General features: G+C 47.2%; 4 protein-coding genes across 24 annotated transcripts; all 4 read right to left on the bottom strand.

Moving 5' to 3' along the window:
* Positions 1 to 2,105: 2,105 nt before the first annotated feature.
* Positions 2,106 to 7,701, bottom strand: LOC100678701. Of its 8 annotated transcripts, none has more exons than XM_008208574.4 (7): positions 5,548 to 6,090; positions 4,729 to 5,260; positions 4,602 to 4,642; positions 4,439 to 4,537; positions 4,232 to 4,306; positions 3,703 to 4,028; positions 2,106 to 3,627 (listed from the first exon to the last, which is right to left on the bottom strand). In XM_008208574.4, exons 2-6 carry the CDS (start codon positions 4,877 to 4,879, stop codon positions 3,714 to 3,716), a joined length of 681 nt encoding a protein of 226 aa, XP_008206796.1. In that variant the 5' UTR covers positions 4,880 to 5,260; positions 5,548 to 6,090; the 3' UTR covers positions 2,106 to 3,627; positions 3,703 to 3,713. The 8 variants fall into 8 exon arrangements, with proteins under 8 accessions (XP_008206796.1, XP_031786841.1, XP_031786838.1 ...); XM_031930981.2 differs by having other exon boundaries at positions 3,708 to 4,028; XM_031930978.2 differs by having other exon boundaries at positions 4,402 to 4,537; positions 5,548 to 5,683.
* Positions 7,702 to 8,427: 726 nt separating this feature from the next.
* On the bottom strand, positions 8,428 to 11,390 carry LOC100115842 (ATP-dependent RNA helicase DHX33). The gene is made up of 8 exons (XM_016985912.3): positions 11,298 to 11,390; positions 10,832 to 11,204; positions 10,092 to 10,709; positions 9,785 to 10,017; positions 9,336 to 9,686; positions 9,061 to 9,259; positions 8,711 to 8,987; positions 8,428 to 8,634 (listed from the first exon to the last, which is right to left on the bottom strand). The coding sequence occupies exons 2-8, from the start codon at positions 11,107 to 11,109 to the stop codon at positions 8,458 to 8,460; spliced, it is 2,133 nt and encodes a 710-aa protein (XP_016841401.1). The 5' UTR covers positions 11,110 to 11,204; positions 11,298 to 11,390; the 3' UTR covers positions 8,428 to 8,457.
* A 403-nt stretch (positions 11,391 to 11,793) lies between these two features.
* LOC100115877 (major facilitator superfamily domain-containing protein 1) lies at positions 11,794 to 15,636 on the bottom strand. The gene is made up of 7 exons (XM_001600421.6): positions 15,101 to 15,636; positions 14,352 to 14,628; positions 13,849 to 14,271; positions 13,459 to 13,770; positions 13,262 to 13,374; positions 12,932 to 13,176; positions 11,794 to 12,849 (listed from the first exon to the last, which is right to left on the bottom strand). Exons 1-7 carry the CDS (start codon positions 15,237 to 15,239, stop codon positions 12,805 to 12,807), a joined length of 1,554 nt encoding a protein of 517 aa, XP_001600471.1. The 5' UTR covers positions 15,240 to 15,636; the 3' UTR covers positions 11,794 to 12,804.
* Positions 15,637 to 15,852: 216 nt separating this feature from the next.
* LOC103315282 (chromatin complexes subunit BAP18) lies at positions 15,853 to 27,530 on the bottom strand. 14 transcript variants are annotated; one of them, XM_031930984.2, is made up of 8 exons: positions 27,318 to 27,513; positions 19,356 to 19,543; positions 19,078 to 19,284; positions 18,199 to 19,006; positions 17,737 to 18,013; positions 17,003 to 17,094; positions 16,825 to 16,923; positions 15,853 to 16,715 (listed from the first exon to the last, which is right to left on the bottom strand). In XM_031930984.2, exons 5-8 carry the CDS (start codon positions 17,752 to 17,754, stop codon positions 16,442 to 16,444), a joined length of 483 nt encoding a protein of 160 aa, XP_031786844.1. In that variant the 5' UTR covers positions 17,755 to 18,013; positions 18,199 to 19,006; positions 19,078 to 19,284; positions 19,356 to 19,543; positions 27,318 to 27,513; the 3' UTR covers positions 15,853 to 16,441. The 14 variants fall into 14 exon arrangements, 8 of the variants coding, with proteins under 8 accessions (XP_031786844.1, XP_032456157.1, XP_032456154.1 ...); XM_032600266.1 differs by lacking the exon at positions 16,825 to 16,923 and having other exon boundaries at positions 17,435 to 18,013; XM_032600263.1 differs by lacking the exon at positions 17,737 to 18,013.
* Positions 27,531 to 27,554: the final 24 nt, after the last annotated feature.

Below are 27,554 nucleotides of genomic sequence, written 5' to 3'. Positions count from 1 at the left end.
ATCTGTCTCCCGACGATTCTGCTCTGCACTGCAGTTGCACAGTTTGCAGTGTTCACTGTTCCGTCGTTTCTGCAGCTGATGGCGCTGATGCCTGATGCAGACTGTATGCTTCGCCGCTGATTCGACAGATGGCAACTCTGGACTAGCTTAAATTAACTAGCTTAAGCTCCAGTTCTGGCTTGGAGCTGATGATAATAATTGCACACATATTTCGATTCATCGATTTTTCGCACGTGGCTATTGGTAGATTTTACAATTAGTTTTTTAGACAGAGGAGCTCGCGGTTCAGCATGCTAAATTATAATTACTCAAGCGCGTGTATATAAGTGCATACGTGTAGGTCAAAATAATACTGAGGTGCGATAATCGAGCATGAGAGCTAGGAAGTGAGAGAAATGAAAAAGTTCACGTGGTTGAGACTTAAAAATTATTCTTATATTTATTAGATTAATATTATGTGATTAGAGCAAGTCTGAAATAAAATGATACACAAACGGATATTTACGTAATGCAATTTTGCATATATATATAAAAAATAGACATGTTTCTCATTCAACTCATGGTAGTATGTATGGTATAATAGTCTAATAAAACATGTATTTCTTCATATATAACTTGTTTCTTGTGTATATTTCAATATACATTTTATAAAGATGAAATTTCATTCATTTTTTGCATTTGTTTATATCTTCATTTTATAAGGCTATGCATAAAAGTATAGGCAGTATTACGACAAGCAACACTTAAAAAAAGGCACAGTCGCCTAATAGACGCGAGAAAGAGAAGAGATAATTTTTCGTGAGTCTGTCTCGTTATTTCATTCTAATGTTTTATACGACTTTTTTCGAAAATTCGTTATATATACCTATATGTACTATATCAGAGACGATAAAACGCGGACATCTACGAGAGGTGCCGGCGATAACTATAGGAGCGTAAATGTAGTTATTAGGTCGTGTTGGCCATTATGGAAACTTGCATTAAAATCAAACCTCTTGGCACTGTTTCTTTATTTTAAAAAAATCATCGATGCGTATACAGGTGGAAAACGCAAATCGTTATATCGTGTGGATTAACTCTTTAAATGTATATATTGCTTGATATGCAAACTACGGAGATGCGCGCGGTGAATAAGTATGGGCTGCTGCGTGTGTGTGTGTATACGCGCGCGCGTCTACATACCTACGAGTGTAAAAAACGTATTACACAGTGGTTCAGGAATTATATATGCAAGTCCCCAGCCGAAAGAAATTGCTTGTTGTAAACTTTGTTGATACATTATAAAATTGCGCTTTCCATGCGAGTGCGTCGCACGTATAGAGCCTAGTGAACATCTACTTTTGACACTTCTGCCTCTTTTGTACGTGTGTGTTATAATTTTAGGTCTGAGTTACAACATATAAATATATTACGTCTTTGCGTGCTCGACCTCTTTATGCTCCTTTCATCCCCTTCGTCTGCCTACACGCGCTTGCGTAATACATCTATATTCATACCCATATACGATGTGTACAATAAATAGTCAATTCCATTAGTTCATTTTTTTACTTAAAAACTCTGTATAGGTCGTATCGCGCGCACAATATATAACAATAATATACGTATACACGATATTTCATATATAATGATGTACATATTGTATATATCCGCGCGTACTTACTTTTTGCTTTGTTTGCCTTTTGTGTTTCATACGTCTCGTTTATATATTATTAGTAACTATAAAATACGCGTTTAATAAGATTAAAACAATTCCTTCATTGTGCAGATCACTACGTCTTCATCGTTATAACATTGTGTATGCATAGTGCCTGCTTCTTCGAATAGTGTTCAATACTTTATATGTACGCATCTCTATACCGTATCTATGTATGTAATAATAATCATCCCGCGCGCTCGCACGATGCGACAATGTATATACTGTATAATTGTATGTATCTATGTGATACGTGTACCTATATATACACACACACGGAAAAATCTAAGTTTCGCTCGCCCTCGCTGCTTCTCGCTTGTTTCCCTTTTCTATACATATCTTTTGTCTTGTTCCGCCGTTATAACTGAACGAGGACTTTATATATATATATATATATATATATATATATATATATATATATATATATAAGTATAGGAGAGACGACGTTTTACTTTTTCTCTATTTGACATATATTTTTACGCATCATCACTCTGAAAAATTGGCACCGTTATGTATGACGCTCTGGTTATTCCTTGTTTATTCTCTACACTAAGTATAACGCACCTTTTTCACTCAAGTTTTATGTTTGTCTGTTTGTTACTTTGCATTTTACGTGTGTGTATGCCGCTCTACTTTTCTGCCGAGCATAGATACCCATATTGATGCGATGCATGCGGTTAATAAGCTAAGAAAAAACTAGCGCTGAAAAAAAGTAGTTTCCACGCACTTCCTTCTTTATGCGTACTTTGAATCGCACTGAAAAATGCACGCACGTATGTTCATACAACAAAGGACATGTGTGTGTGTGTGTGTATATATATATATATATATATATATATATATATGTATATATATATATGTTTAATATGTTTCTGTCCGACGCATAATCGGCCAACTGAACGCAAAAGTTCGAAACTATTATTCTAACGATTTTCCTCTCACTGCATCGATAACCTGAGATCAAAATCTTCAATATAACTGCGGTATAGTTTGGCGCACAGTATTGCGTTCAAAGGCGCGTATACATAATTGTATATAGTACTGCATATCTATATAGCAACAACGGTTGAGTTGATTCGTCTACACCCTACTACTGATATATGAATAAAATTCGCATCTAATAATGAAGAAAACATGCGAGGACGCTGCGATACATGAAAAGAATTTTCAATCAGCGCAATCTATATGCAGCTGAGAGCTAGGGGGGTCAAGGAGCGAACGAAGAACCACCTGTAAACGAATAAAAGCGTTTGAAAAGGTCCGAGTAAAATGCGGCCATTTATCGCATGAAAAAAAAAACAGCTCGCGCGCGCGCGCAAGAGGCCGAAGTGGAGGAAGCCAAACGCGTCCGACGGCCGGGCCGGCTGTAAGCAAATAATAAGGCTCATTCACGGGGCTTGAGTGTTCATTCGCCTGGTTTACCGTCGACGACGGGGGCTTTTCAGCTATCCCGCCCCTCTGAAGATCCGCAGCGTAAAGAGTCAACGAGACTGACCAGCAGCGCAGCCTATTCAGCTTAGAAAAGCGCGGAAAAGAGAGGAGCGAGAGAGCGGGAGAAGCCCATTTGCCCCTTTTCATAGACGCGCGGCCTCGGGTTTGCATTGCGCAGGGAAAAACGTCGGCTTTTTGCCGGAAAAAGCGGCGAGGACGCGGAGTGTGTGGGGGTGTGCGCGTGTGTCGAGTCGCGGTCGAGACGCGGTCGAGACGCGGTCGAGACGCGGAAGATACACATCCTCCGGCACCGCCAAAGGCGCGCGAGTAACCAGCTCAAACAACGTCTTCTACATAATATTGCATTTCTCTCCTTTTGCTTTGTTCACACCTTAATCCTACGATTGGCCTTACTTATATGTATTACAGGTATGTATCTTGATTGTTGCACGTAGGTGCGTAATTAACTCTCCTGCTATTCGTCCGCCGACATCAGAGTGTATCTGCATCATGTATCGTACTATAATGTGTATAGGTGTAGTCAATCGTTTATGTACACGATAATTGCGTTACTATACATTACGATCTATTAATGATATGCTCGATTGAGAAAGACGCTAATTGCAGAGTAGAAGGCGGTGCCGTAGGCGAGGCTGGCCAGTCTCGGGAAGAGTATCGACTGGGACGCGGTTGAGGCCTCGTCCTCGTCCTCCTCCTCGTCCTCGTCCTCGTCCTCCTCCTCGCCCTCGTCCTGGTCCACAGCGCGGTCGCTGCTCTTCTTCTTCTTCTTCTTCTTCTTCTTGAGGCTCTTTGGTTTGGGCCGCTTGCGCGAGAACGTCGCGTTCGTCGCGTTCGTCGGCGACTCGATGTTGCAGTAGCTCGTGTCGCAGCAGCTTATGCATATCTGTGGATGCACACGTCAGATTTGGGATCGCTTGCGGTGAATAAATTCACCGAAATTTGATAAATAAAAATGAATGTTCGATAACGCTTGAAAGGGGACGGTAAAAAGCGAGGACTCGTAAGACGGATTATTGGCTATGAAATGGCCATTGCCGGTGGGCAGCGGTGGGCAGCGCAGTCGGAGAATAGCATTTATATACGAACCTTTTGCGTGTCGATGGGCACGCAGCCGACGGACGCCGGACTGCATTCGATTTTGCTGACGCAGCTCTTGCTCACCTAAAAAATGACACAATTGCTCGTGACATACGACCGGTGTTCATTCGAAGAAGAATGAAATCGCGCCCGGTGTGCCTTGGCAAATTACACATAACGGCTATAGTATATTGTAATAGAGGCGGGTATGCTTGCCAAGACGCTCTGCCCTCGGCTGTCCAGGATGTGCAGGGATCGGCAGAAATCCCGGCCTCCGGCTGGACACGGCGTGTCGATTGCCCATTCGTTGCACATCTGCGAGCATGTTACACGGGTGAGTACACGATTATAAGACCCGCGCATATAATATAATGCTTGCCTTGTTATCGCTGACGTTGACGCACGTGTAGCAGGTTAGACCTGTGGAAGGTGCAAGTTTCCTGAGCTATTCTGCCATTTGTAATTTGTATTAGGAGAAAAGGAGAAAAGGAGAAAATTGTACGCACGATAGATGTTCTCCTCGGCCGTGGTGGCGGTAGCTCTCGTGGCGGCGCTCTCCTTTTCATTCTTGCCATTTTTGCCGGGCAGCGCATTTCTTCCGCTCTCGCAGGCTGACTCCGTAAACAAGAGCAGTCCGACCATCAGCCACCTGATCATTCCTCACATCGCTTCTGCAAAAGTCAACTCGCGTGTATCATCCTGACGCTCGGCGAGCAAGTGCCGCAACTAAAAATAGCGGCGCGCGATCGATCCCGAAGAGCGGCCTTTCAGTATAGGCCTGCACCGCTGGCTATTTTGCTACCTGTTGATTATGGCAGCCGATCGCTCCGAGTGACTCTCCCCGCGCTGCACTCTTGGCGACTTACCGGAACTCTCCCGTGCCCGCGGCTTCGAGTCAGGCTCGGCCTTTGCTTTTCCCTGTGCATCGGCGCTAATACGCACTGCCGATGCCGCTGCGCCCCTCGCCGTCGATCGTCGCTGCAGTGGCGCGGCGGCTTGTCGAGCGCCTCGAGCCGTGCATTCCCCGCATCGGCGTCGCTGAAAAGTCAAAAGTCGAATAGCACAGCGTTCGATCGAGCTCGCGAAAAAGGCTCGAGCCCATCGAGAGCTCGGTGCACGCAATAAACTCGCCCGCCCGCAGTGCACCTGTCGAGCAGGATCGCGTGCACGCAGCGGCCGAGTTATAACGGGATCGGAAAGTCGCGCGCGCTCGCCGAATTTCATCGGGGACTTGGCGGACAAAGAACAACGCCGGCCCGCCAGCGCTCTCGGATCAACGGGGAAACTCATCGTCGGGTGCACCGAAATCGATAGGTCATACTCACAATGCCGGCCGCAGGTGAACTGCAGGAAGCCGCCGCCGAGGCTGCCGAGGGGACGTAGCGCGCTGCACTGCACTCGCGGCGCGACGACGGCCAGCTGCGGGCTGCGGACGCGAGAGAGGCACACTCGATACTGCCCGAGGAGACCCGGGCAGCGCTGCTCTCGGCTCGGCTCGGAAGGGGCGGCTGCGCGCGCGCGAGTCAGTTTCGCTGCGCCTGGGGGGCGGGAGCTGCCGAGAGACCGAGGCATGCCTGGCTGGGCGCAGGGGCTGCTCGCGCAGTAGGCCAGCGGTCCTCTCGACTGCCCGCAGCTCGCGAAAAACCGTGCTCCTACACGGGGCACGCATGGCTGCCCCTTGCGTTATGTGGGTCATGATTTGGCAGCGCGCAAAACTCCCATATGCAAGTAGCCGATAGCCGCGTTCGCCCTTTGACACTGATTCTCACGGCCTTTCAATTCTCTGTGCGCTCGCCTCGTGTTAGTTTAATAGTTCATTACTCGTATTTTGAGGCCCTCCGCCGACGCACAACAGAGAGCGGCGCCAGTCAGCAAAGCGCGCGCATAAAGCAAACGAGACAAAACGGAGACAATTGCCGGCGCTCGCCGCTCGCGTTTGCTTTTCCGCTGCGCGGCCGGGCGCCTTTCAACGCTATGCGGCGATTGTTTTCGCGGAGAAAGTGGAAAAAAATTGCGCTTGCCCGCGCGACCCGGAAAACAGTTGCCGAGCGCCCTGCACGCTGCAGATTAGAGTCGCCTGGGATGCGCCAAGTGGAGCCAAGTCAACGGAGAGCAATTATTAAGGAAATCCAGGAAAAAAGTTGAACCCGCCGGCGGGAGAAAAAGACCGCTCGCTCGGATATAAAACTTTCGCGATTGTCCCGTAGATTCTAACTCGAGCGTTAATTACGGTTATTAATTATTTCGCGCGCACTCGCGAGCTCTCCGCGCCGAGCCCCTTCATATAGGTGGCCCGGGAGTCTGCCAGCCGCTTTTTACTTCGGGAGCAGGTCGCGTGCGCGTGGTCCGGTCGGCGAGGCTTTGGCGCTTGGACGGGCCGGTCCTGCACCGCGGGCTTCTCATCCTCTCCCCCGGCCGGGTCCCATTAGAGCGCAGAAATGGCTGCGATGCGCTCTTCTCCTCGCGCGGCGCCCTGTCGAATCGAACGCGGCGCGGGACGGGACGGGAAATCAATAGGAATATGAGGTAACAATATATAAGGCGGGAGGGATGCGGTGCTCAATGCCCGATCGCCCGAGAAGAAAGCTCGCGCTTATTCAGCAGCTGCCTGTACACGCTACAATCCACAACGAGCAACCCGCATGCACGCGCCCGCGTGTGACGTACGTGTGCAACACGTATGTACACGGAGAGCTCGGCTGTGCCGTGGTCCCGAGCCGGCGACACGTATATTGATTTTAGTCGTCTTCTCTCTCTCTCTCTCTCTCTCTCTCTCTCTCTCTCGCGGCGGGCCGCGCTCTCCCCCAGCCCCATTACGTACACCTATTCCTACATATATACATTGTACATGCTCTCCGAGAGCGCTCCGCTGGCCTACTGTGTTACGAGTATCGCGCCACACAATGCACGTAGCGCCCCGCTGGGCCCGAGAGATTCTCACTAATTCCTCGCGGACAGCAGGTTTTTCGCGTTATGTACGCCGACCCTTCGCGATCCATGTCGACGCAGTTTGTCTCTTTTACAACTGTCCGCCACCGTGTACCTGTCGAGCAAACGCACGGCGCAAACCTTTTTTCACCTCGGTCAACTCCAGATAGTCTTGCGGTTGCAGCAGCAGCAGCAGCAGCAGCAGCAGCAGCTGGATTAATCATAGCTCGTTAAAAACGTGTTACGCGCCCGCTGCACCTCATGCATACGTGCTGCTGCTACTCCAACCGAGTAACTTTTTCTTGTTATACTCGTACTTACCTCACCAGCCCCCAACGTCCGCCGGATTAACTTTTCAGCCGCAGTGTATTTTTCCCTGCGGCCAGCGCTCGATGCACTCTTGTTTGTAGTTCGCGATTTGCATGTTGCGCCGAATGGAAGACGAGTCCACCGTCGACTTTTTCTTGCGCTCTTTGCGTCATTCGTAATGTGGCTCTAGATTTTCTGCATCCTCGGCGCAGTCATTCCAACCCTTTGCCATTCTTGATCCTAGCGTCGTCGTCCATGCGCGTGCAAGTCAAAACATGACTCTATCCCACTTGAAAAAAATCACGAAAGTGGCGGACAATCGTGAATTTTTAAAAGTTCGCCGTTAAAAGAATAACAACAACAGACGTTTGGCTAGGCTAGGTGATGAGTAATGATCTAAAAGAAATACTCGCTCTAGTGATTCTAGAGCTATTTCTTGTTTTATTCGTGTCTTTATATGTCTTTAACGTTTCCTCATATATAATTATACAAAACTGAATATTATCCAGGTCGATAATCTCTTTCTATGTATATATACATATAGATATATTACAAAAGAACGCATCTTTCAAGAATAACAAGTTTGGTTTTTTTTATAACTTTATATAAAACTTTCGTTCAAAATATTCAATATAGAAAACTTCTTGCGTTGCTAGCAATAAAGGTACATTCCAGGTTTACAAAACGTTCAAACGAAAGACGCATTACAGATTCGCCTATTCATCGCGTTTTTCGTTTTTTTATTAATTTGTACTCTATTGAATGGCCGTCAAAGTATAAACAGGATATATTTACATTCCGTGATATTCCATTTGGAGCCGAAACTTTTTATACAGAACTTGCAAGAAAATTAAGAATAGTCTTTAAAAACTTACTTTTCATGGTTTCGATCTCTGCGAATATTCAAATCGTTGTTTTTTCGTCGCAATGCCAAGCCATCGAAATCATTGCTCCAAGTCGATAGTATGAATAAAATAAAAAACATGTCAATGACAATTTCATTCAGCTTTTCCGGAAGACCCTGACTTTTCTTTTAACCATGTGGGATCTATGACTGATAAGCCTCGAATGTAACACCTGCCGGTAAGTACAACTTCGGTAAATAGCACGAGCTGAGGCTTTGTACCATAAAGTATTGAAGACGGATGAATAGCTACGGGATGTCTAGACGATACCTGTGAAATTCAAAACAGTCAAGTTATCGGCCCTAGACAACATAATAATCTTTATGCGATTAAATGATCAATTTACCGCAACGTAATTTTGGTCCCTCTGCAACTCGGCCAAATTTTCGCTTAATCCTTCGAGCAAAGCCCTTCTGAGACATTCTGTATTGCTCTCACAACTAGTTTTTTCAAGCTTAGCTCTTTCAGTAAGCGAAGCCAGTTGTTTTCTAACGTTCACTGCGTAGTCCAAGTTTCTAAAGTGCAGGAAATTCTCATGACACCAGGGCTTTTTCTGCTGAGCATTCATGTAGCTACGATAAACGTTTAAGAGTGTTATGTGATCGCCCTCGTCAGATGCAAACCTAGAAAAAGATCAACTACTTAGTGGAAAATCTTATTCTGCACAACTAAAATGCTGCATAAATGCTTATGCACCTTGATCTGGCAGCCAATGCTTGCTCGCGCTTAGCTGGCGGATCGAGAAAAATGTTTTCCCCCGACAAAAGCGCTATCACAGTCAGAGCTTCTTCCAAGCACTTATGCTCCACAGATGCAAGTATGACTTTGGTAAATCGGGGATCAAGGGGGAACAGTGACATCGTTCTTCCAAGGGTCGTGAGTTGCGGTGGAGATCCTTGACAATGATTGATATTTATCAAGTCAATCGAATTTACATGGCACTTTGACGATTTTGAAATATCAAAGCTTACCCTTCACAGCTCCCAATTTTTCTAAACACGCTACCGCAGTATCTATCGACTCCGCTGGTGGTTTATCCATAAAGTCAAACGTCGTGATATCGATTCCTATGGCTAATAGCTGCAACGCTACTCCGGCAAGGGAGCACCTTTGTATCTCGGGGATCGGCATCTCTTTAAACTTTTCGAATTCTTCGAGCGTGTAAGTTCTGTAGCATTTACCGGGAGCCTCGCGTCCAGCTCGTCCAGTTCTCTGCCAGGCTTGGGCTTTAGAAACCTTTTCTACGCGCAAGACGTCCAGGCCCGTCGTCGGATGGTGCGTTCTTGCTTTCACAACGCCCGTGTCGATCACACTGCGAATTCCTGTTTAAAGAAACCGTCAAAACGTGTTGAGTTTAACGAATCTATGACTACAAACACACCATCACTATTTCGTTTTGAATAATCAAAACATGACAGACCTCCAATAGTAACTGACGTCTCTGCAACGTTTGTAGACAGCACCAACTTTCTCATTCCTGGGGCTGATGGTTTAAATGCTTCCAATTGTTGATGCGTTGGCAAAGCTGAGTAAAGTGGAAATACTTTGAGCTGTGGATATCCTTTTCCTTCCAAGAGCTTGACAACTTGCCGAGCTGCAACAGCAGCAGCTTCGATTTCTTCTTGGCCAGTTAAAAATACCAGTATGTCTTGGCTAAAATAATAACACAATGCTGAAAATTCAGCAAGAGAAGCATTCAGAAAAGATTAAAAGTATGAAACAATTACTTGGGTGGAGATTCTCTGTGAATTTTGAAGGCAGTAACAAGTGCTGAAAAGGCATAATCATCCTGTGGCTTTTTGGTGTGAAACATTTTTACAGGGTGCTGACGACCTTCCAGATAGACAGCTGGAGCATGAAAGTACTTGGCAAACTTGTCAACGTCCATAGTGGCAGACATGACAATCAACTTGAGCGGTGGCATGTTCTTGTGGTTCCTCAATTTCTGAGCTCTTCTCGCCACACCCAGCAGTACGTCAGTCTGCACCGATCTCTCATGAGCCTCGTCCAGAATTATAATAGAATAATCGGACAGAACCTCGTCAGTCATTGCTTCACGGACCATCATGCCGTCGGTGAGGTACTTGATTCTGGTCGTTGAGGAGGTGACATCTTCGAATCTAACGCAATACCCAACAAGTTTTCCAGGTGGCACATTCTGCTCTTGAGCCACTCTTCTGGCCACGCTGACTGCTGCCACTCTTCGAGGCTGCGTTATACCAATGCAGCCACTGGATCCTGCCATGCCAGCCGACAAAAGCAGCTGAGGTATCTGCGTAGTCTTACCACTGCCTGTCTCACCTATTATAATGAGCGTGTTATTCTTCCTGATCTCCTCCAGCAACCTGCAACGAAAATGCATCAACTAGGTATATATCGACGGCCGGCGCACTCCCCGACAAAGACATGAGAAACAACGACAAAGAGGTACGTATGTAGCAAAGACAGCAAAACGCGGAACACGTACTTTTGTTTGAGCCTGTAGACAGGCAGCGACTTCCGCTGCTGCTGAAGGCTGATCTTCATCTTGTCGGTGATCTCTGACTGCTGCTGCTGCTGTGTCCGACCGCTGACGAGTCTCTTGGCATCCTCAAGCTGCTGCTGCTTGAGCAGCTTGTTCCTAGGGCTGCCCTCGCCGAAGACAACGGTGTTGGGTCGCTTGGCAGGTAACTTCGCGAAGCCTGAGCCTCCGCCACCGCTGCCCATCAGGCTGTACTTCGAGTCTGCGTTATCGTGCACTCCCATCCTGGCTGTTTTCTTTCACCAAGCCACTTGTTCTCCGCAGGCCTCGGCAGTCAGCTATCCTGCGACGCAGCGCGCTCTCGCTCTGACAGGGATACCTATATAAGTATAAGTATAATATGGTACGCACGATGCACGTGTTGCTTGCGCCACGGCTCGCGCGTTCTCTACTGCTAAAAATGACGACATACATTTGATATATAGCTCGGGCGCGCTGCAGCTGATTCCGACGCTCCCGCGCACGCGCACCATTTTTAAATACCGTACCGACTACCGCGTAGGTTATACGTTCGCTCGTATATATTTCATATAGAATCGCGCTGTACAATTAGCTCGCGACTTGACCGAGTACTTACTGCGGATCTCGGCAAATAAATTTAAGTATATGCGTCTATAGAGGCTTTAGCGCCGGAGACAGCTTTGACGGTTGCGAAGAATGCGAGTGGGCGGAACCGAGAGGATATTGCTGTTTAGGCTGGGCTGGAATTTGAATTTTCACTTTAAGTTTGATTATGTTCTTGCCCCGCATTCTTTCGGAGCGGAATCCTCTCATATAAATACCAAAGGGTGCGGGAGAATATTTCCAACGGCGGCACCTATAAAGCATATGACGCACACGGCAAATTTGCCATGAATTCGTTATCTAATGGACTTAGGCGAGACAATATGATTTTTGCACAAACAATATCTATGAACAGTGGACAACATTTATTTAATATAATAATGTAAATTCATTTATCTAGTATTATCAATTTAACGATTATTTATCCATCCATTGTTAATTATTCTTCTATATCATTATCATAATTATTATAATTCTTCTTCTCTTTGTCTTTGTGTCTCTGTTAATCAAGCGCAATCCTTTTCTGATATATTGTACATATAATATTGTGTAACACCGTTTGAACACACTGAATTTAGATAACACATTTTATATATATATATATATATATATATTTAATTAAATTGTTGTCAACATAATTATATGCAGATCGTTACAAACATTTTGCTATTAGAATTAGTCGCGATATACACGAAAGACATCGTTTACGTGATTAAATATACATATTAAATATAAAAGATAAAACGCCTTTCTGGACCCAGATCATTGTTATACAACACTTGATTCAACATAATTGTCTATGCATGCTTTGGTTAAAAGCACCTTCGTCAGTAAAACTCATCTTTTCATTTCATACTTTTGTTAAGCTAATGATACATCACAGATACATGCTGTGCGATAGGAAGACACAGTGAGAAAATTCATCATTTTGAATTTATAGACCCATAAGAGGCTTTCAGACCTTATCATCCAATACCTGCATCAGCGCATATTCTTTTGCAACATACCAAAGTAATTATTATTATTATTATCGTTATACTATCTTTCCAAAATCTACAATCGTTCTAAGACCTTTTGCATTTTCGCTATTCATCAACGCGATTATCCTCGTTGTTTGTTTCAGAAATACTAAACAAGTTTTCGCATTTTTTAGAAGGCTAACTTTTATCCTAAAAATCAAACAACGAAAATTACGTAACTTGAAATGTACACTCATGCAGATTCTTTAGTGAAATAATTATTCAGGTACACTGCAAACATATAAGTGCCTGATAAAACAGGTCTCGGCATCCGCTCTTATATAAGATATATCTCCTTCTATCGATCTTTCTTAATATGTAAGAAAATACAATTCATCATCGCAGAGCACGATATGTAGTGCCCTTTACGTGAACTGGAGTCTGAAACATTTCAGATTTCCTATTAGGAATTGAACATTCTAAATCGATACATTCGTCACGCTTGTAATTCATCGTCCGTTACCTCTGCACCGATTCGTGCCAGGTAGCGATTTCTCATCCGTGTATCCGATTGTGGTTGCAGCAGATCATCACCTGATAGGTCCGAGGTGGAACCACCGCCACCTGCTAATAGCTTCTCTCTTTCCGTGATCTCAGGTACGCAAGGATTTTGCTCATAATGCTCGCGCTGTTTAGGAGACATATTGAGAAAACCACCAGTCGTATTTGAATCTGATATCCAAATTACAACTGCAGTAATTAGAGATACTGTGAAAAAAATCACAATCCACAAGTTTAATAATCATATCATTCGTATGATAGTTTTCTGCTTTATTAATGTTGTTGTACTTACTCCAAAGCCATGCAAGGAAAAACATTTCGAGCATAAAGTAGCCGTGGGTATCGACAATGATTCCGCAAACTATAGACGTCACCGCCAGACCCAAATTTTGAAGTGCTTGAGCTCTGAAATTAATGGCCAATATTGCGTAATTTTGTCGATTTGAACTTTGAATAACTATTTTTACGCAAAGAAGAAACTGTACTCACATTCCATATGCTGTGCCAAGCTGATGTTCAGGAATTACCAAAGCAATGAGAGGCCACAGACTACTTGCAAGCATTGAGTAAGACAATCCCAGAATGACCATGCATACATAAGGGCTAACATAGGTGAATGCAAGCAATCCATGAGCAAACAGCGAGCCAATGATACTGATTATAACCCATAGGACGTTCTTTCCAGTTTTGTCAACCAATAATCCAAATAGGGGAGATGCAATAGCAGAAATACTATAAACCAGCGAATTGACAGTATTGGCAACTGCTGGCTCAAACTCGTATTTTCGTATAAAATAAACTCTGAAAAATAATTCATTCATGAATATACAATAGAAAAAATAATTGTCAACAGACTTGATTCAAAGCTACAATACTTACTTTCCCAATGAAATGAAAGGGAAAATGGCTATGTAGTAAGCTACGCATATCCATGCCACTAGCCAAAATACACTCTTGAAATCTTTAACATCTGTGAGCCTGACAATTTCAGGTTCCTGGCCTTCGTTGCGTCTCAATACTTTTTCTGCGTGACTGTCCATGAGTCCCAAAAAGAGAGCACAAAGCATTGAGCCTACACAGGTCAGAGCAGCAAGAAATAAAACAGCTCCTATACATTGGGGACCTGTGTAACCCAGAGTTTTGGAGACATATGCATAAATATTTTCCATTACTAAAAAGTTAACGGTCGACCCCACTCTGGCAAAACTCATTTGCAGTCCAAAGACCATATTCAGCTCTTTACCCTTGAACCAAAGAACTGCATAGCTGTTTTGAGCAACTGCTAATGATTCTGCTCCAATGCTAAATTTATAAAATAAACACAATGTAGAACAAATTTGGATTTCCAAGGTACCTGATGAATCTAGTGTATAGGTACTCACCCAAAAACAAATCTCCCAACCATCATTAGCCAAAAAGTATTTGCGTAGGCTCCCATGGCAAAAATTAATTGACCAACCAATGTTAGTGCCATGTATATGATGGTTCCCCATCTTATTCCAAATACACTATCAAGCAGGAATCCACCAATAAAGCATAGAATTACATTTGGCCAAGAGTAAATTGAATACAGCAGAACAAATTTTTTAGTTGGCATATTTAGATCAGTTTTAAATGTATCTTGGAGCGCTGCAGGATTATCATAGCAGAAATATGAACCTGAAATACATGATAAGATAATTAATTGACAGATATAATTTTGAACTATTGAGAGCTATATTTTTACATTGTTTTATACATAATAATATGATTATTTAACAGAATTTCCAATGAGCATTGGCATCTTGTTTACTGCCTATTCAGCTTTTGTATTATCCAAAAGGTATTAGTCATACTTAATCATGAAATGACGAGATATATCAGCTGACTTCAAAGCTCTTTGTCATTTGATAAATACACAAAAAAACTAATAAATCTAATTTTTCCAGACAGACTTAGCTTTTATAATTGTAAGAGACACGCTACATAAATAAAAATACCCATATCTGAATACCATAGAAACTAGCAAGCAGAAAACTTGCGTCAATATCAAGCATTGTAGCCTTATAGGTCAAACAGATAAGAGTTTATTCGATAATAGTATATAGAATGGGAAGAGGAAAAAAGTTTGCAACAATGAGAGTTTGCTTACCAAATCCCAGCAAGCACATAAGTGCCAGACCAAGGAATCTAAAAGGTGTTTTCTTTGGACTGAAACATCCTTGCAATGCAGGGTCATCCTCGGACCTGCTGTGAGTAGTATCTGGACTATCCATTACGCCACCTTCCATATGTCCTGAGTTGTGTTTGCGCTGGTATTATTTGTACGCCTTTCAATCCTTATGGGCTCTTCTGTTTCTACTCACTACAAGTACTAAACTCCTTTTAATCAGAAACCTTCACATCTGTTTTCGAGAGTCACGACGCTTCGTTTCAGTCTCCAATTGTCGCTAATATATCTACGTTGAACGCGAAATTTGACGTAGCGCGCGTATGTCCTTAGGCTGGAGAGTAGCCATTGTCATCTGTCAATAAATAATGCGAGACTGGAATTGCGGATACCTACTCGGCTCCTCTTTCGGAGACTCGCAGACGCAGAATGAATGGTCACTGACTCACTGGTTAGTGGTTACTGGTCCGAAAAATTTGACGGTGCAGCGCGCAGCAGCAACAATCTGGTAAATATGTGCACCTATATATGTTACAATGAGAATGAGGTGGTTGGTTGGCTCCATGGAAAAGAAGGAGGGATTCATCAGGTTTACCACTACCTATGGAAAATTACTAAATGCTGGCAGCGAAAATCCCTAGAATCTCTAAAACCAAACCTGGCATACAATATTTTTTCATGCACAAACTGGATAATAAAAGAGCAGGCGATTCTTTTTAGATAATAAATTGAAATAAGTCAAATAAAAAATATTTATTTTCAATGCATAGGATGCTTTTTTTAAGCAATATAAAAACAATCGCAAGTATTATATATTTTATGTTGCTACTCTTTTATGAAATTTTTTGCACTTTTATTGCAAATACATGAAGCAATCATTTTCTAAATAATTGCAGATTATAAATTTATTCATCTACAATATTATACACGATGCTAATGGCATTGTTGTGAGAAAATAATTGAATTCACTGTCATTTTGTTTTTTTGATTGTGAAAATAACTGACTGCTACATAAATATAGAATAGGACATACTTACTCTTTTACACTTTTGTATAAAACTTACTTTACTACTTAATTTACAGTTGTGGACACCAAGATACAAATCGTAACGAAAATGCTGACATAACTAAATTTTTTGTACTCTCAATTTTTTTACTTTTGATAATTGTAAGATTTCTAATTAAAAGTATCCCCGATTTGTCGCAAACTTTTTACACAAGTAATTAATGTAAACATCATTTTAGATAGAGGCATATCAAATTTGATGTACATAGCCTTGCAGTCTCTGAAATTTGTTGCATCACTTAAAACAGATTTAATTGTTACGACGTAACCTCTTCCGTTGCTCCATCAAACTCTAATTTAACTTCTTCTGGCAGTCCTTCCACATCGACTTCAGATTCAGGTGCATTCAACATATTCAATGTCACTTCAGCTGACTTGCCCATTAGTCCTGGATTGCTTGCTGGCTGTTTTTGAACCTGCTGGACATTTGTTTGTGGCGTGGCTTGTTGTTGGGTGATAATTTGTTGCTGCCTCATGGGAACACCAGCTTCCTCGAATGCTTTTTTCTTGAGGGTAGATCTGATTTGTGATCTGGAAGGAAAGCAATGGTTTTTGTTTAAAAAAAAATCAAGTACTGACTGAGGAATCGAGTTATGACCGTTGTCTCGGAGCCACATTGATGAATTTCCATTGAACTTACACAGTCCTTCCTTTGATGTGATCGCTAATTTTGTTCAAGTCTTCGCTGAAGGTCTTAACCGAGTGACGGAGCATCTCGATTTCCTCGTCAGTCCATTTACTGTAATGCAAGTGTATGAGCGCCAGTGTTTGGTGTAATGACAACAATTAACAGAATAAAGCACGGCTGTTTGATTTACCCAGTTGGAGAATCAGTTGTTGGATGCAGTTGCATGGTCAATTCTCCTAACTTGTTGAACGCTGCTCCAGCAGCTGTGAAGATCTCACCGACCTGTTGGAAAAAGAGAAGAAAGTCAGTAATACAGTCACACCAGTGTGCGCATTATTTTTTCTACAAGCAAAATGCCAATTTGCCAGTTTGTTAAGTCCAAAGCTTAGCATTATATGTTAGAAAATGTGATTCTCTGCAGCTCCCGTAACCTCTAAACTTCCTCGAGGAAGTAGTGTATGACACACCTCCGCGTGGATTCCAAGTCGCCCATCAGTACTTGTACAGAACGCTCACTCTCCATATATACTTATGTATGTGCATATATATATATATATATATATATATATATACACGTGCAGAAAATGTAAAAAGATAAACAAAAACAAGAGCAAAACATAACCTTATTGTTACCGTTGCTGATCTCCATGGCTTGTTTGAGTATATATGCGTATACCTTTGCACGAGTCAACCGCGAGCCCAACAACAAAAGGGGTGAAATTGTTTTTGGTGCGTGTCGAAGCTAAGTAAGTAAGAGGCGCAGGCGGTTGAGGGGCGAAGGATCAGAGGATGACCGGGTCCAAATATTATATGGGGATGTGTGCGCGGGAGCCCGAAGGTCTAGCGATTGCGGAAGTGCCAGGATACAAAGCAATATGCTTTGGCGGGAAAAGCGTCTCTCGCAGCTTAGATTTTTCGACTTACCTTGCTCGCGGAATTCATCGCTAGGTTTGTCGGTGCGACTAGTGTGCAATGTATATAGATATTAGATATCGGGCTGAGTTCTCCCCACTACCCGGGCGACTGTTTCGTATTGTGTATTGTGCTCAGTGCTGTGTGTGTGCTTGTGTGTGTGCCCGCGTGTGCGGAGCGCGAGCGAATTGCGCTCATTTGACGATCGAGTAGCGACGGATGACCGTTGCCGCGAGGTGCTGCCATCTGCTGGCGATGAAACGAATAGAGCAGGCGTGAAAGTACTTGGCTAAATTGGAATATGGTAAAAATATTTATAATCTCGATTACACAAATCATAGTACCCGAATATCAATGAAATTTCAAGTCGTCGTGGAATGCGTCGGTCAGAGCGGCGGGATTATCGAAACAGAAGTACGCGCCTGCGATGTGTGAATACAGAATTAAAATTGAAGGAAGAATTAATCAACTCACAAGCAAATCCGATTAACCAATTTGAGCAGGAATCCTGTTGGACTGAAATATCCTCCTGGCGCTGGATTATTATTATTTTTCCTTCCTGTTGCATGAGGGTCGGATGCATTCGACAAGCTGCAAGCTATGCGAGAGTACTACGGTTTTTCGCGAAACTGGAATAACAGTACTGCACACACATTGTACAGTTTGTTTGCCGAGGAAAAGAAAGCTGAAAACGCGTGCTGTCGACTGAAGCCGCAGCAGTGAAACGGCAAAGCCAACAAACAATACATCGTGCAATTTTGTTCGTATCATATATTTCGTCAAGGTTGTTTCGCGACAAACCGAAATTGATCAAATGCGCACGATCGACGTCGATCGTATACACTATATACATATATATATATACACACACACACACGATATATATATATATATATATAAGGCTGAATCCCTCAGTGTCGGATCCTCTGGAAGAGCAGGAGTCTCCGCTGCCAGTCGTTCTGCTCCGTGACCTCGAGCACTCCGAAGCCGCACTTCTCCGTGAGTATGTTCTGGATGTGCTGCTGCACGTCGCCGCGCGCCTGCAGCTGCGCGAAGAGCGGGAAGTCGGCGAGGTTGGCGCGACGAAGCCGTCGGGCCGCGTTCCGGTAGCACCGCCAGGGCTGAGGCTCGACCAGCAGCTCCTCACTGCAGGCGCTCAAGTCGAGGAAAAAGCGCTCGAGGCCTGCGTCGCCGTGGTTCAGGTGGATCCACATGGTTATCGAGAAGCAGTAGCTGCAGTCGAACCGCTCCTAGCGCGCAACGTCATACACAGATTGGGCAACTGGGCATTAAAGGCTGCGGACTGAGGGCAAAGGAGGCTAAGGGAGGCTTATTCGCCTTGGGCGCACCTACCACTCGATGCTTGCGCAGGTAGGAGGAGACGACGGACTGGCGCTCGTCGGCGAAGAAATCGAGGCACTCGAAAGTCACCGACTCCGGCCGGTCGTTCTTCTGGCGCGCTCGGCCGATCAGAACCGGGTCGAGGTCAATGCCCAGGATCGAGACCTCGCAGCCCGGCAGTCTCGAGCTCAAGAACTTGTGCAGTTCCAGCGTGAGGTCCTGCGAATATGAGATCTGCGCGTGAGCGGGAAATAGGAGCGATAGCTTTGAGGCAGGCTTTTCGCGCTCACCCCCGCGTTGCAGCCGACGTCCAGGGCGACGTACTTGCGCCGTTGCCGGGGCTGCTGGATGGAGCGCGGAAGCTGCCGCAGCCGCTCCTCCGCCGGGTGGAACTGGTAGTAGTTGATGAAGTTGCCGTGTCGGCTCGCGCCCGGATCGGCCGCTTCCTCCGACATGGCTGCTACACTCGTGTCTGCAACTGTGCACACCTTTCGTCAGCCGCTAACAAACAACAACAGGAACAACGACAACGACAACGCAAGACAGCAGCACCGAGATCAGCGTCAGCTCCCTCGTTAGAGGCTGCACTTGGGTCAGGCTCGTCGGCGGCGCAGCTGTCGTCGGGTCGACGAGAGAGATCCCCGGAAGTAGCAGCACGAAACTGCCGGACAATTAGCTTTCTCTCCCCCCCCCCTCTCTCTCTCTCTCTCTCTCTCTCTCTCTCTCGCATACGTATACTTATATTAGCAGGCAGGCACGCGTCTCTTCCGGGGGCGGATGCGGTGCACGTTCGACTGTTTACAGCTCGAGGAGGACCTCACCGAGGCAAACGCGCAAAGAAAAGCGTCCTTCGATTTGCTCAGTGGCCGAGGCGGCTCCCGTCCCGCAGTGAGGCCAACGACAACAATGCGCCTCTATTCCCTTCCGGCCTTTAAATCTCGCACTCTCTTCCCGTCGCTTTTCTCCGCGGCTTTAAAGACATTTTCATGACCGGATCCCCCTTTCTCTTCGCACTTCCGCCGGCCGATGCCGTTTCGTCGACGCGCGGGGAAACGCCGCGTGATTTATGCTGCTATTATTTATTGTCGAGGCTCGGGATGAGAAAAAAAATGGCAGAATCTGCTGGAATGCGCGGCAGATGACTCGAAGACCGGCCGGCTGTAATTGCTCACGCGCGCTTGAATCAGCGCTGAAACTTTCTACGCGATAGGCGGCTCTGAAAGCGATGCGTGCGCTGCGTCATCCATTTGAATAACATGCAGGCATATAAGAAAGACGAGAACAACAGTGGGGGCGGGCATTCCCTGAATAGACTTTATAAAATGAAATGCTAAAATGAGTGCTCTTTCATCAGCTGATATCGGCGCACTCGCGCGTTTATTCCCATAAATTCTGGCCGAGAGATAAGCGTGTTGAGACAAGAGTCGTTGCGAAACGCCGTGTATGTACGTGCGCAGGTGTGCGTTATCCGTCGATATTGTACAGTAGAACGCGCGCACGATCCGACGACACGTCACGTGCAGCCCGAGAGTCTTGCACTCCTGCTGCGAAGGATTCGCCGCTCAACAGAACAGCTGTCGCTCTCTCACTTGTATACATACATTATAACAGATGCGAGCACGAGGAAGTCCCGCGAGCGCCAAGTTTCGGCTGACGCAACCTCGGCTGATAAGCGAATAATTGCGCGATATACACACATATATATACAGGCGCTCTTCTTTTGTCCAGGCCGCAGCATTTGTTTTCGAGTACTCGAGTGCGCGCCGTGACGCCGCTCACGTACGGCAAAAGACATCCTGATCCCGAGTTTTGTGCCTTCCGGGCAAGGACTCGACCTTGCCAGCGAAATATTCGCTGCGATTGCTCGTGAGAATCGCTCCAAGTACGCGCGATCTCGTCTCGATCTTCGACAGGGATGAGAGAGAGATCTGGCGAGCTCCGGCTGAGTCTCCGATCTTGCGCGGCCACTTATCGGCATCTCTCCGAAATAGAACGCCGTCGTCAACGCTGAGGCATTCGCGGCCTCTGTGTGTGTGTGTGCGCGCGTGTATTTTTAATGTCCATCTTACCTCGCGAGGCTCGAGCGAGCGCCGGCCCGAGTCGACGACCCGAAAATGGTCATCCGAATATTCCGGCAACTTTTACTTTAAGCCTGCGAGCTAGAAACATCATGCACTGTACGAATGCGCGCGGCGTTGGATATCTTTTTCCTTGTTTGCGAAACGTCGCTGTACGTATCATCGACGTGTCATCGAGCAAAAGCGCGCAACCAGTCGTTACAGTACAGCCGCTCGCACGATTTTCCAAACTTTCCGCACAACTGCTTAGATGCCGAGGAATTGCTGAGTTTCGCGCAATGAGCACGACAGCCCCGAAAGCCGGAAAAATCGCTCGTCTTCGCTCGGTCGCGCACTGCATATGCGAATCAAAGAGTGCGCTCGGAAATTCTTGGCAAGTGGTTCAGGAACCTATGACGGAGTCGCGCGGCGCGTCGTCATGCAGCGATGACGCGGTGCCTCACGCAGCAGCGGCGAATCTTCATCGTAGGCGACGATAATCGGCCGAGCGCTATCTCAAGGACGATAACCACGATTCGTACGGAACGCAAATATCCCGACGGCAGCGCGCGCTTGCCCCCATCGCATAAGAGAATTTTCCGCTCGCGCGCTGTGCCCCGCCGCCGCGTTTACGAACTCGCACTGCAGCGAGCCGAATCAATTGCGCGCAACGCACAGTCTAAGAATATACAGGTACATCCTCCGGTCCCCGAGTCTCCGCTCACCGCTCTCGATGTCCTGGATGCGGCCTGTACCCGACGAGCGCACTGGCCCGTCGCCGGCTCTCTCTCTCTTTCTCTCGCACTCGCAAGGATACGCGCGCCAGCGGCTAACCTCGAACCGAGTCAAGTTCGAGACTCTGCTCGCACACGCACGTACTTCCAGACGCGCGCGAGCTCTTTTTCTGCGGCGCTGATCGAGTCGAGGCCGCGCGATGTTGCGCAATCCGCCAGCGGAGAAGCGTTCGCGCGAGTCTCTTTTTCATTCAGCCTTCGATTCGACTTTTTTGCGGCTCGGCGAAATAACTCGCTTTGGAACGAGTATTACAATCGTCGGCTCACGCAACACGAGCCGATAATTGCGGCAAATGACGAATTTTCAAGCAGATTTTTTTCTCCGCTCCGTTACCGCGAGCAAAGCTACTAAGAATGTATGCTCGGATGTACCGGCCGGGTCAACGATTCACGCGCGGCTTGCCGATGTTATATTTGCCAAGACAGGAGAGGAGAGGTCGAAGGTTGCGATTCGGGATTTCGTACATTCTCCCGAGCTCTCGAGGACGCGGGCACTTTCGCAAATGATTCGCGTCATTCGCGATCGAGTCGCCTCCTCCGAGGCCCGCCCGATCGGCGATGAAGGCATCAGCTGCTGCATCAGCGCCGCAGATGACGGAGGCGAGGCAGGCTCCAGCCGAAGCGCACGAAAATAGCGAGGAGGGCTCGGCAGAAGCCGCACGCTCCGGCAGTTGTCGGCACGCGCGCCCGATGCATCGGGATCGCCGCATCGGACACCGATCCCTGAAAAGGATGCTGGACGCGTGCAAGCAAGCGCGCACGGCATAATTTGGGCGCGCAGCTGCCGCGCCGCATCTGCCCCTCCGGCTGTTGCGCGGCTCTCTGGCAGGTGATGCTGCCGATGCGGAGATGAATCGAAAACGCCGGTCCCTCTCTCGAGCCGCTGTAGCGCAGCGAGGATAAGCCTTGCACGTTCCAGGGGCTCGGGATTTTGCAAGCGACTCGCTTGCGCTGCCGCAACCTCGCTCGAGGCCGACACTCACTCCAACGCTCTTGATTCCCTCCTCTCCTCCGCTCGGCCGAACCGCCGATTCTTTGGCAATTACTGCGAGGACGTTTCAAAAGTTCTCGTCCTTATTCGACCTTCTTTACCGAGCATTCGGCATTCGTGGAGGACTTTCACACGCCGCCGAAAGTAATCCTCGTAATCTTCGAGCCCCGGAGAAGGATTATAAGCAGCTCTGGGCCTCGGAAAGCCCCTTAAGCGATAAACCAAACAGCCTCGCCAGTCGCCTGTAGGGTGCTGATCCCCTGCCCTGCCGTGCGCGACCTGTGCGCCTCAACTCGGGAAAGTCAAACATACTCGCGACTGAACGCTCGGACATAGCTATCGATTGAGTGCGGCGCGCACTTCCGGCCTCGCCGTCAGCGCGCCGCATCCACAATCTACATTCGGCAGAGCGATAGAGGGGCCGTCGCGTCATTGATCAACTTTTTTCTCGAGAAATTAGGCGGCGCTCGAGCTCGATTTCCGGCAAGAAAAAGACTCCGCGGCGGTTTTCGGGATACGCCTTCACAGCGCAGAGTCGAGGAGACAAAGAAAAATGAACGCGCGCGCAGGCTAACATTTTTTAATTGCCATCCGCGCGCGCGCGCTCACGGTGATGGAGGTCGGCGCTGCTGCGGCTTGTATTTTAGGTCACGGTGTCATCATCGACGATGTGTGTGTGTGTGTGTGTGTGTGTGTGCGCGCGTATATATATCGTTATGAAACGCGCGCTAATCGCATGTACATAATACTTATTGCGCCGGGCGTATTTAAAATGCTTCGAAGAGTCTATTTTCGGAACAAGGCATAACTTTGAAATCGACGGAACAATGTATATAGGTTCTACCTGCGCGGCCGTGTCCGCAGTCGTAAAGCCCGGGAATAACTTGCCGCGGAGCGTGCCCAGTCATAATGCAAAAAGTGTACAGAAGAAGAAGAAGAAGAAGAAGAGATGCGCCCGCCTAGATCCGGAAGTTCGGGGCCCTAGGCTCTACCGCCCGTACTCTATCCTGCACAGCACAATGCGCGCGCTCGGCGAGGCTCTGGGAAAGCTGTGAAATACAGAAGGACGAGGCTATTGTCGTGCGTCGTAAAGGCCTCATTACTGTGCGCGATTTTCACGAAGGCTGAGCACGAAGTGCCCGTTGAAAAATCGAGAACCGACCAACTGATGGACGTGTAACAAGCGTCGCATCATTCATACGCGCGTATCCGTTTCGCAATGAAAATTTGACCTTTCGAGCTACCTCACCACCGCACATTCAGACCAGCGTATCATTATCATTATGATATATCTCTCCGGCCGGACTTTTTGCAAAAGCCGCGAGGCGAGCGAAGGAGCCTTCAAACGCGCGGCATTTCGCAATGTTATACGCTGTACATCTATTATACGTGTACAGCTGGAGGCGGAACGACATTGGCGCCGAGCGTTTCTCAAGCGATGCAAATTCAACGGCGGCCGCGGCCTTGAAAAGCCGCCGGCCGCCGCCGCTGGAGATACGCGCGAGAGCAAGGTTTCTGCACCTACCAGCCACACCATGCGTAATCCACTCCGAAGCTCGCGTTATTGGAACATGACATCCCCGCTCGCAAAGCAAACGCGACGCAGCTCTCAGCGGGCTGAGTTTCTCATTTGGAAAAGAAAAACGATGCCTCACGCGCGCGACTGACTCACTCGCGCCGCATGAGATCGTGGATTCGCATTGTGTTACAATCATTATCAGTTGGCGCGATTTCCATCCGAGCGGCGCGTGCGAGTCGTCGTCTTTCCCCTCGCAAGAATAAGGACATGGCGCCACGGACAGTTTGATAATGGAAAAGTTTATGGAAAATGCTTGCGAAATCTCGCGAGAACTCCACCGAGGGACATAATATTTTGCCGGAATTATTATTCGACAGAGAATTACTTCCAATAACTTTCAGCGGCTGACCGAGGCGAGGCATACTCGCAAAAATAGTACGTCGGCCCTGATCGCCGCGTCCGCGAATGCGTGTCTGCTTCGTCACGCGTCCGGCCGTTGGCTTTGTTCAGCATTCGATCGTGCGGTTTCGTCGCGTTCCTCAAGACAGCTGAATTCCGTTTCATTCCCTGACCTCTAGATACAGGATGACGAAATAGCTGGAATCATTTCCTTCCCGACTTCTCCGTCGCGGATAATCAGTGTAAATTTAGTCGCGCCACAACGTAAACACACTCGTCGTCGTTCGAAGCAACGAATAATTCGATTATTATTATTCATTTGTCGCGATGATCATTCCAGCATCGGAAAGGCCTGACAGGTATCACGTAGGCTCCGCTTTTTACGACTCCCAAGAGAATCGCGCCAGAATTTCCTTCTCTCGTGCGATAAGGCAATAAGCGGAACGATCGCGTCCGATGAGGCAAGGAAGCCAAGAGATGATGAGCTCGTGTTCGGCGCCGGCGTCGAGGCATCACTCTCCACCGTGCAGTATATGTAAAAACTGTATAGGCATGTGCGACTACGTGCAATGCCCAGGCGGTCATTGCACGTAGTCTCGCGCGCGCGCGCGCGCGCTATCGATAAGCATGATGATGCTACAACATAACTTATTCGAGCGAGGTGATTCATCGCTGGTCACGCTCGCGACGAATCCCATTGTCGATGTTGTTTTTGTGCTCCCCAGCGCAGTCTCTATACTGGGTATTTTTATTTCCCGGAACAACGCCTGTGAATACCTCTCCCCCGCCGGAACGAGTGCGTTAGTGCGTGTGTCGATCGACATCCGGCCTCTCCGACTAGACAGATTCTCGAAGGAGCCGCATAGCCGCCGCGCGCGCGCAGCTGCAGCCGTTCTAATTTTACGAACTGCCGCTCCGGCCCGTAGGCGAGCAGTTTTCCGAAGGAAGAGGGAAATTGTACCTGAGTGGATCACTGTTGCCGCACGGCCGCACTTCCGAACGCTGAGTATTCGAGTACCTATAGCTAATCTCTATAGCGCGTCGCGTCCATTGCCTGCATCGATCATAGCTGAGATGATGCCTCGCTGCTCTGCCCGGACATTATTGCGTCATATACGCAGCAAGTTCGCGTTCGACTCTTACGCAATAATGCTGCGCGAATGTTTACAATGTATTGGCCGTCGGTTCAACGCGGATCTTTTTCTCCGTTCCTCGAGAGAAGAACAAACGTATACAGCGAAATATTGATTTGCCCGCCTCGAGCCGAGTCAGGGAGAGAGCTCTTTGTCGGGGCATCAGACGGCATGCGGGATCGGAGGCCGTTCTCCGAGCGGAGTGATTGCGTGAAATTTCGCGACGACCTCAGCTCGACATGAGCAACATTATGCAACGTTTCATATCAACCGATCGGACAACACAGCTTTCCTTCGAGTCGTGACAATCGCAATGTAATTCTCGGGAAAGCCCATAAGAAGCGGCCAACGGCTGGCGGCCCGGGACTGTATTCGCCGGACAATGTCCGAAAATACTTATACTCTACGGGTGGACGGAGTAAACAAACGCTGCAAAACATTCCGCATCCGAAGAAGGCTGCACAAGCGCACATACGTCCAAATAAAATGCGCTGCAAGTTGCGCAACTGCGCGAAACAAGTATCAATGAACCGCGCAGGCTCTGGTAGCGTGCACGTATGCACGACGCTCCGTGTCTCGCGAGGAAAGACCCACGTACGTCAACGTACGATGTGTACGTTTCGCTAAGAGCTAGCGCGAGCGCATGCGCGACGTCTCTGTGTTGATGCTCGATATACACAATATATATATATATAGGATACATATTATTATACGTGGCTGGATCTCGGCGAATATACAGCACTACAGTGTTATATACAGCGCGCACGGGAGCCTGTCCTCGCTGCTGAATTTTCGAGGTGAGTTGCCGCTTTTTCTCGTCTTCTCTGTCATAAGTTATAACGATTTGGAGCTACTTATCGATTGCACAAACCAACCTCCCCGCCGTCTTTCAAATACAAAAGGAAATAAAGGGACAACGCTCTACGCTGACGGGGGCAGTGTGTACTGTAATGTAATCATTCAAAGTAACGAGCGCGCGCGTATAAGTGCCGTAACGTTCGAACGACGTTTGCAGCGCAGCAAATTATTATTTTCCCTTTAAAAACGATATCACGGGCCATTGCCCGCCGTTGCAACAGAGTCTCTTTTCACACATATAGCTATAGCTGATAGTAAGGAAACATCTGTTGTCTATCTAACTTCTGCCTCTCTCTAGCCCGTAGATCGCTATATCTAGATAGTTCTCCTCGTATGGGAGAATTCGATGGCGATTGCGAATCAAGCCAATCGGGTTATTACGATTTCCTCACACACCAATGCGGCGGTGGCGGCTCATTCTAACCTCAAACGTAAGCAATACGCGCTACCTCGATAAAATCATCAACATACTTACGACGTGTGTCGTGAAGAGTACGTTACCTCAAAGACGCCAGCTCAAGGTAACGGCAGCAGCAGGCATCCTCGTCGGCAATGTAAACTCGCTGCAGAGGGGATCGTGGTGAATAAGTACACAGCGCGCAGTCGCACGCGACTACACGAGTCAGGGTCTCAGGGCACACACGCAGTACGCACACATACGCTCAGTGCTCACGCGGACGGGACGGCGCAAAGAGCGGCAACAGCGCCAAGAATCCAGCGCTGGCGGGGCGGAAGCTC

Source organism: Nasonia vitripennis, chromosome 5 (genome assembly GCF_009193385.2).
Source record: "Nasonia vitripennis strain AsymCx chromosome 5, Nvit_psr_1.1, whole genome shotgun sequence".
Classification (NCBI taxonomy): Eukaryota; Metazoa; Arthropoda; class Insecta; order Hymenoptera; family Pteromalidae; genus Nasonia; species Nasonia vitripennis.
Note: the sequence above shows the minus strand (reverse complement) of the source record. Positions and strands in the feature narration are given on the sequence as shown.

Bases quoted from the DNA above. Each gene is read 5' to 3' on its own strand.
- LOC100678701 (XM_031930978.2), bottom strand. From the start codon at position 4,879: ATGATCAGGTGGCTGATGGTCGGACTGCTCTTGTTTACGGAGTCAGCC. The intron at 4,643-4,728 runs GTGCGTACAATT...CACCTTCCACAG, and splicing joins GGCCGAGGAGAACATCTATC to GTCTAACCTGCTACACGTGC. The intron at 4,029-4,231 runs GTTCGTATATAA...GTGCATCCACAG, and splicing joins TGCCCATCGACACGCAAAAG to ATATGCATAAGCTGCTGCGA.
- LOC100115842 (XM_016985912.3), bottom strand. From the start codon at position 11,109: ATGGGAGTGCACGATAACGCAGACTCGAAGTACAGCCTGATGGGCAGC. The intron at 10,710-10,831 runs GTACGTGTTCCG...TTTTCGTTGCAG, and splicing joins GTCTACAGGCTCAAACAAAA to GTTGCTGGAGGAGATCAGGA. The intron at 9,687-9,784 runs GTCTGTCATGTT...TTCTTTAAACAG, and splicing joins GACGTCAGTTACTATTGGAG to GAATTCGCAGTGTGATCGAC.
- LOC100115877 (XM_001600421.6), bottom strand. From the start codon at position 15,239: ATGGAAGGTGGCGTAATGGATAGTCCAGATACTACTCACAGCAGGTCC. The intron at 13,375-13,458 runs GTGAGTACAGTT...CATTAATTTCAG, and splicing joins CTTGGCACAGCATATGGAAT to AGCTCAAGCACTTCAAAATT. The intron at 12,850-12,931 runs GTAACGGACGAT...GAAATGTTTCAG, and splicing joins TGGCACGAATCGGTGCAGAG to ACTCCAGTTCACGTAAAGGG.
- LOC103315282 (XM_031930982.2), bottom strand. From the start codon at position 17,461: ATGGAGATCAGCAACGGTAACAATAAG. The intron at 17,095-17,434 runs GTTATGTTTTGC...TTTTTCCAACAG, and splicing joins TCAGCAACGGTAACAATAAG to GTCGGTGAGATCTTCACAGC. The intron at 16,924-17,002 runs GTAAATCAAACA...CTTGCATTACAG, and splicing joins ACAACTGATTCTCCAACTGG to TAAATGGACTGACGAGGAAA.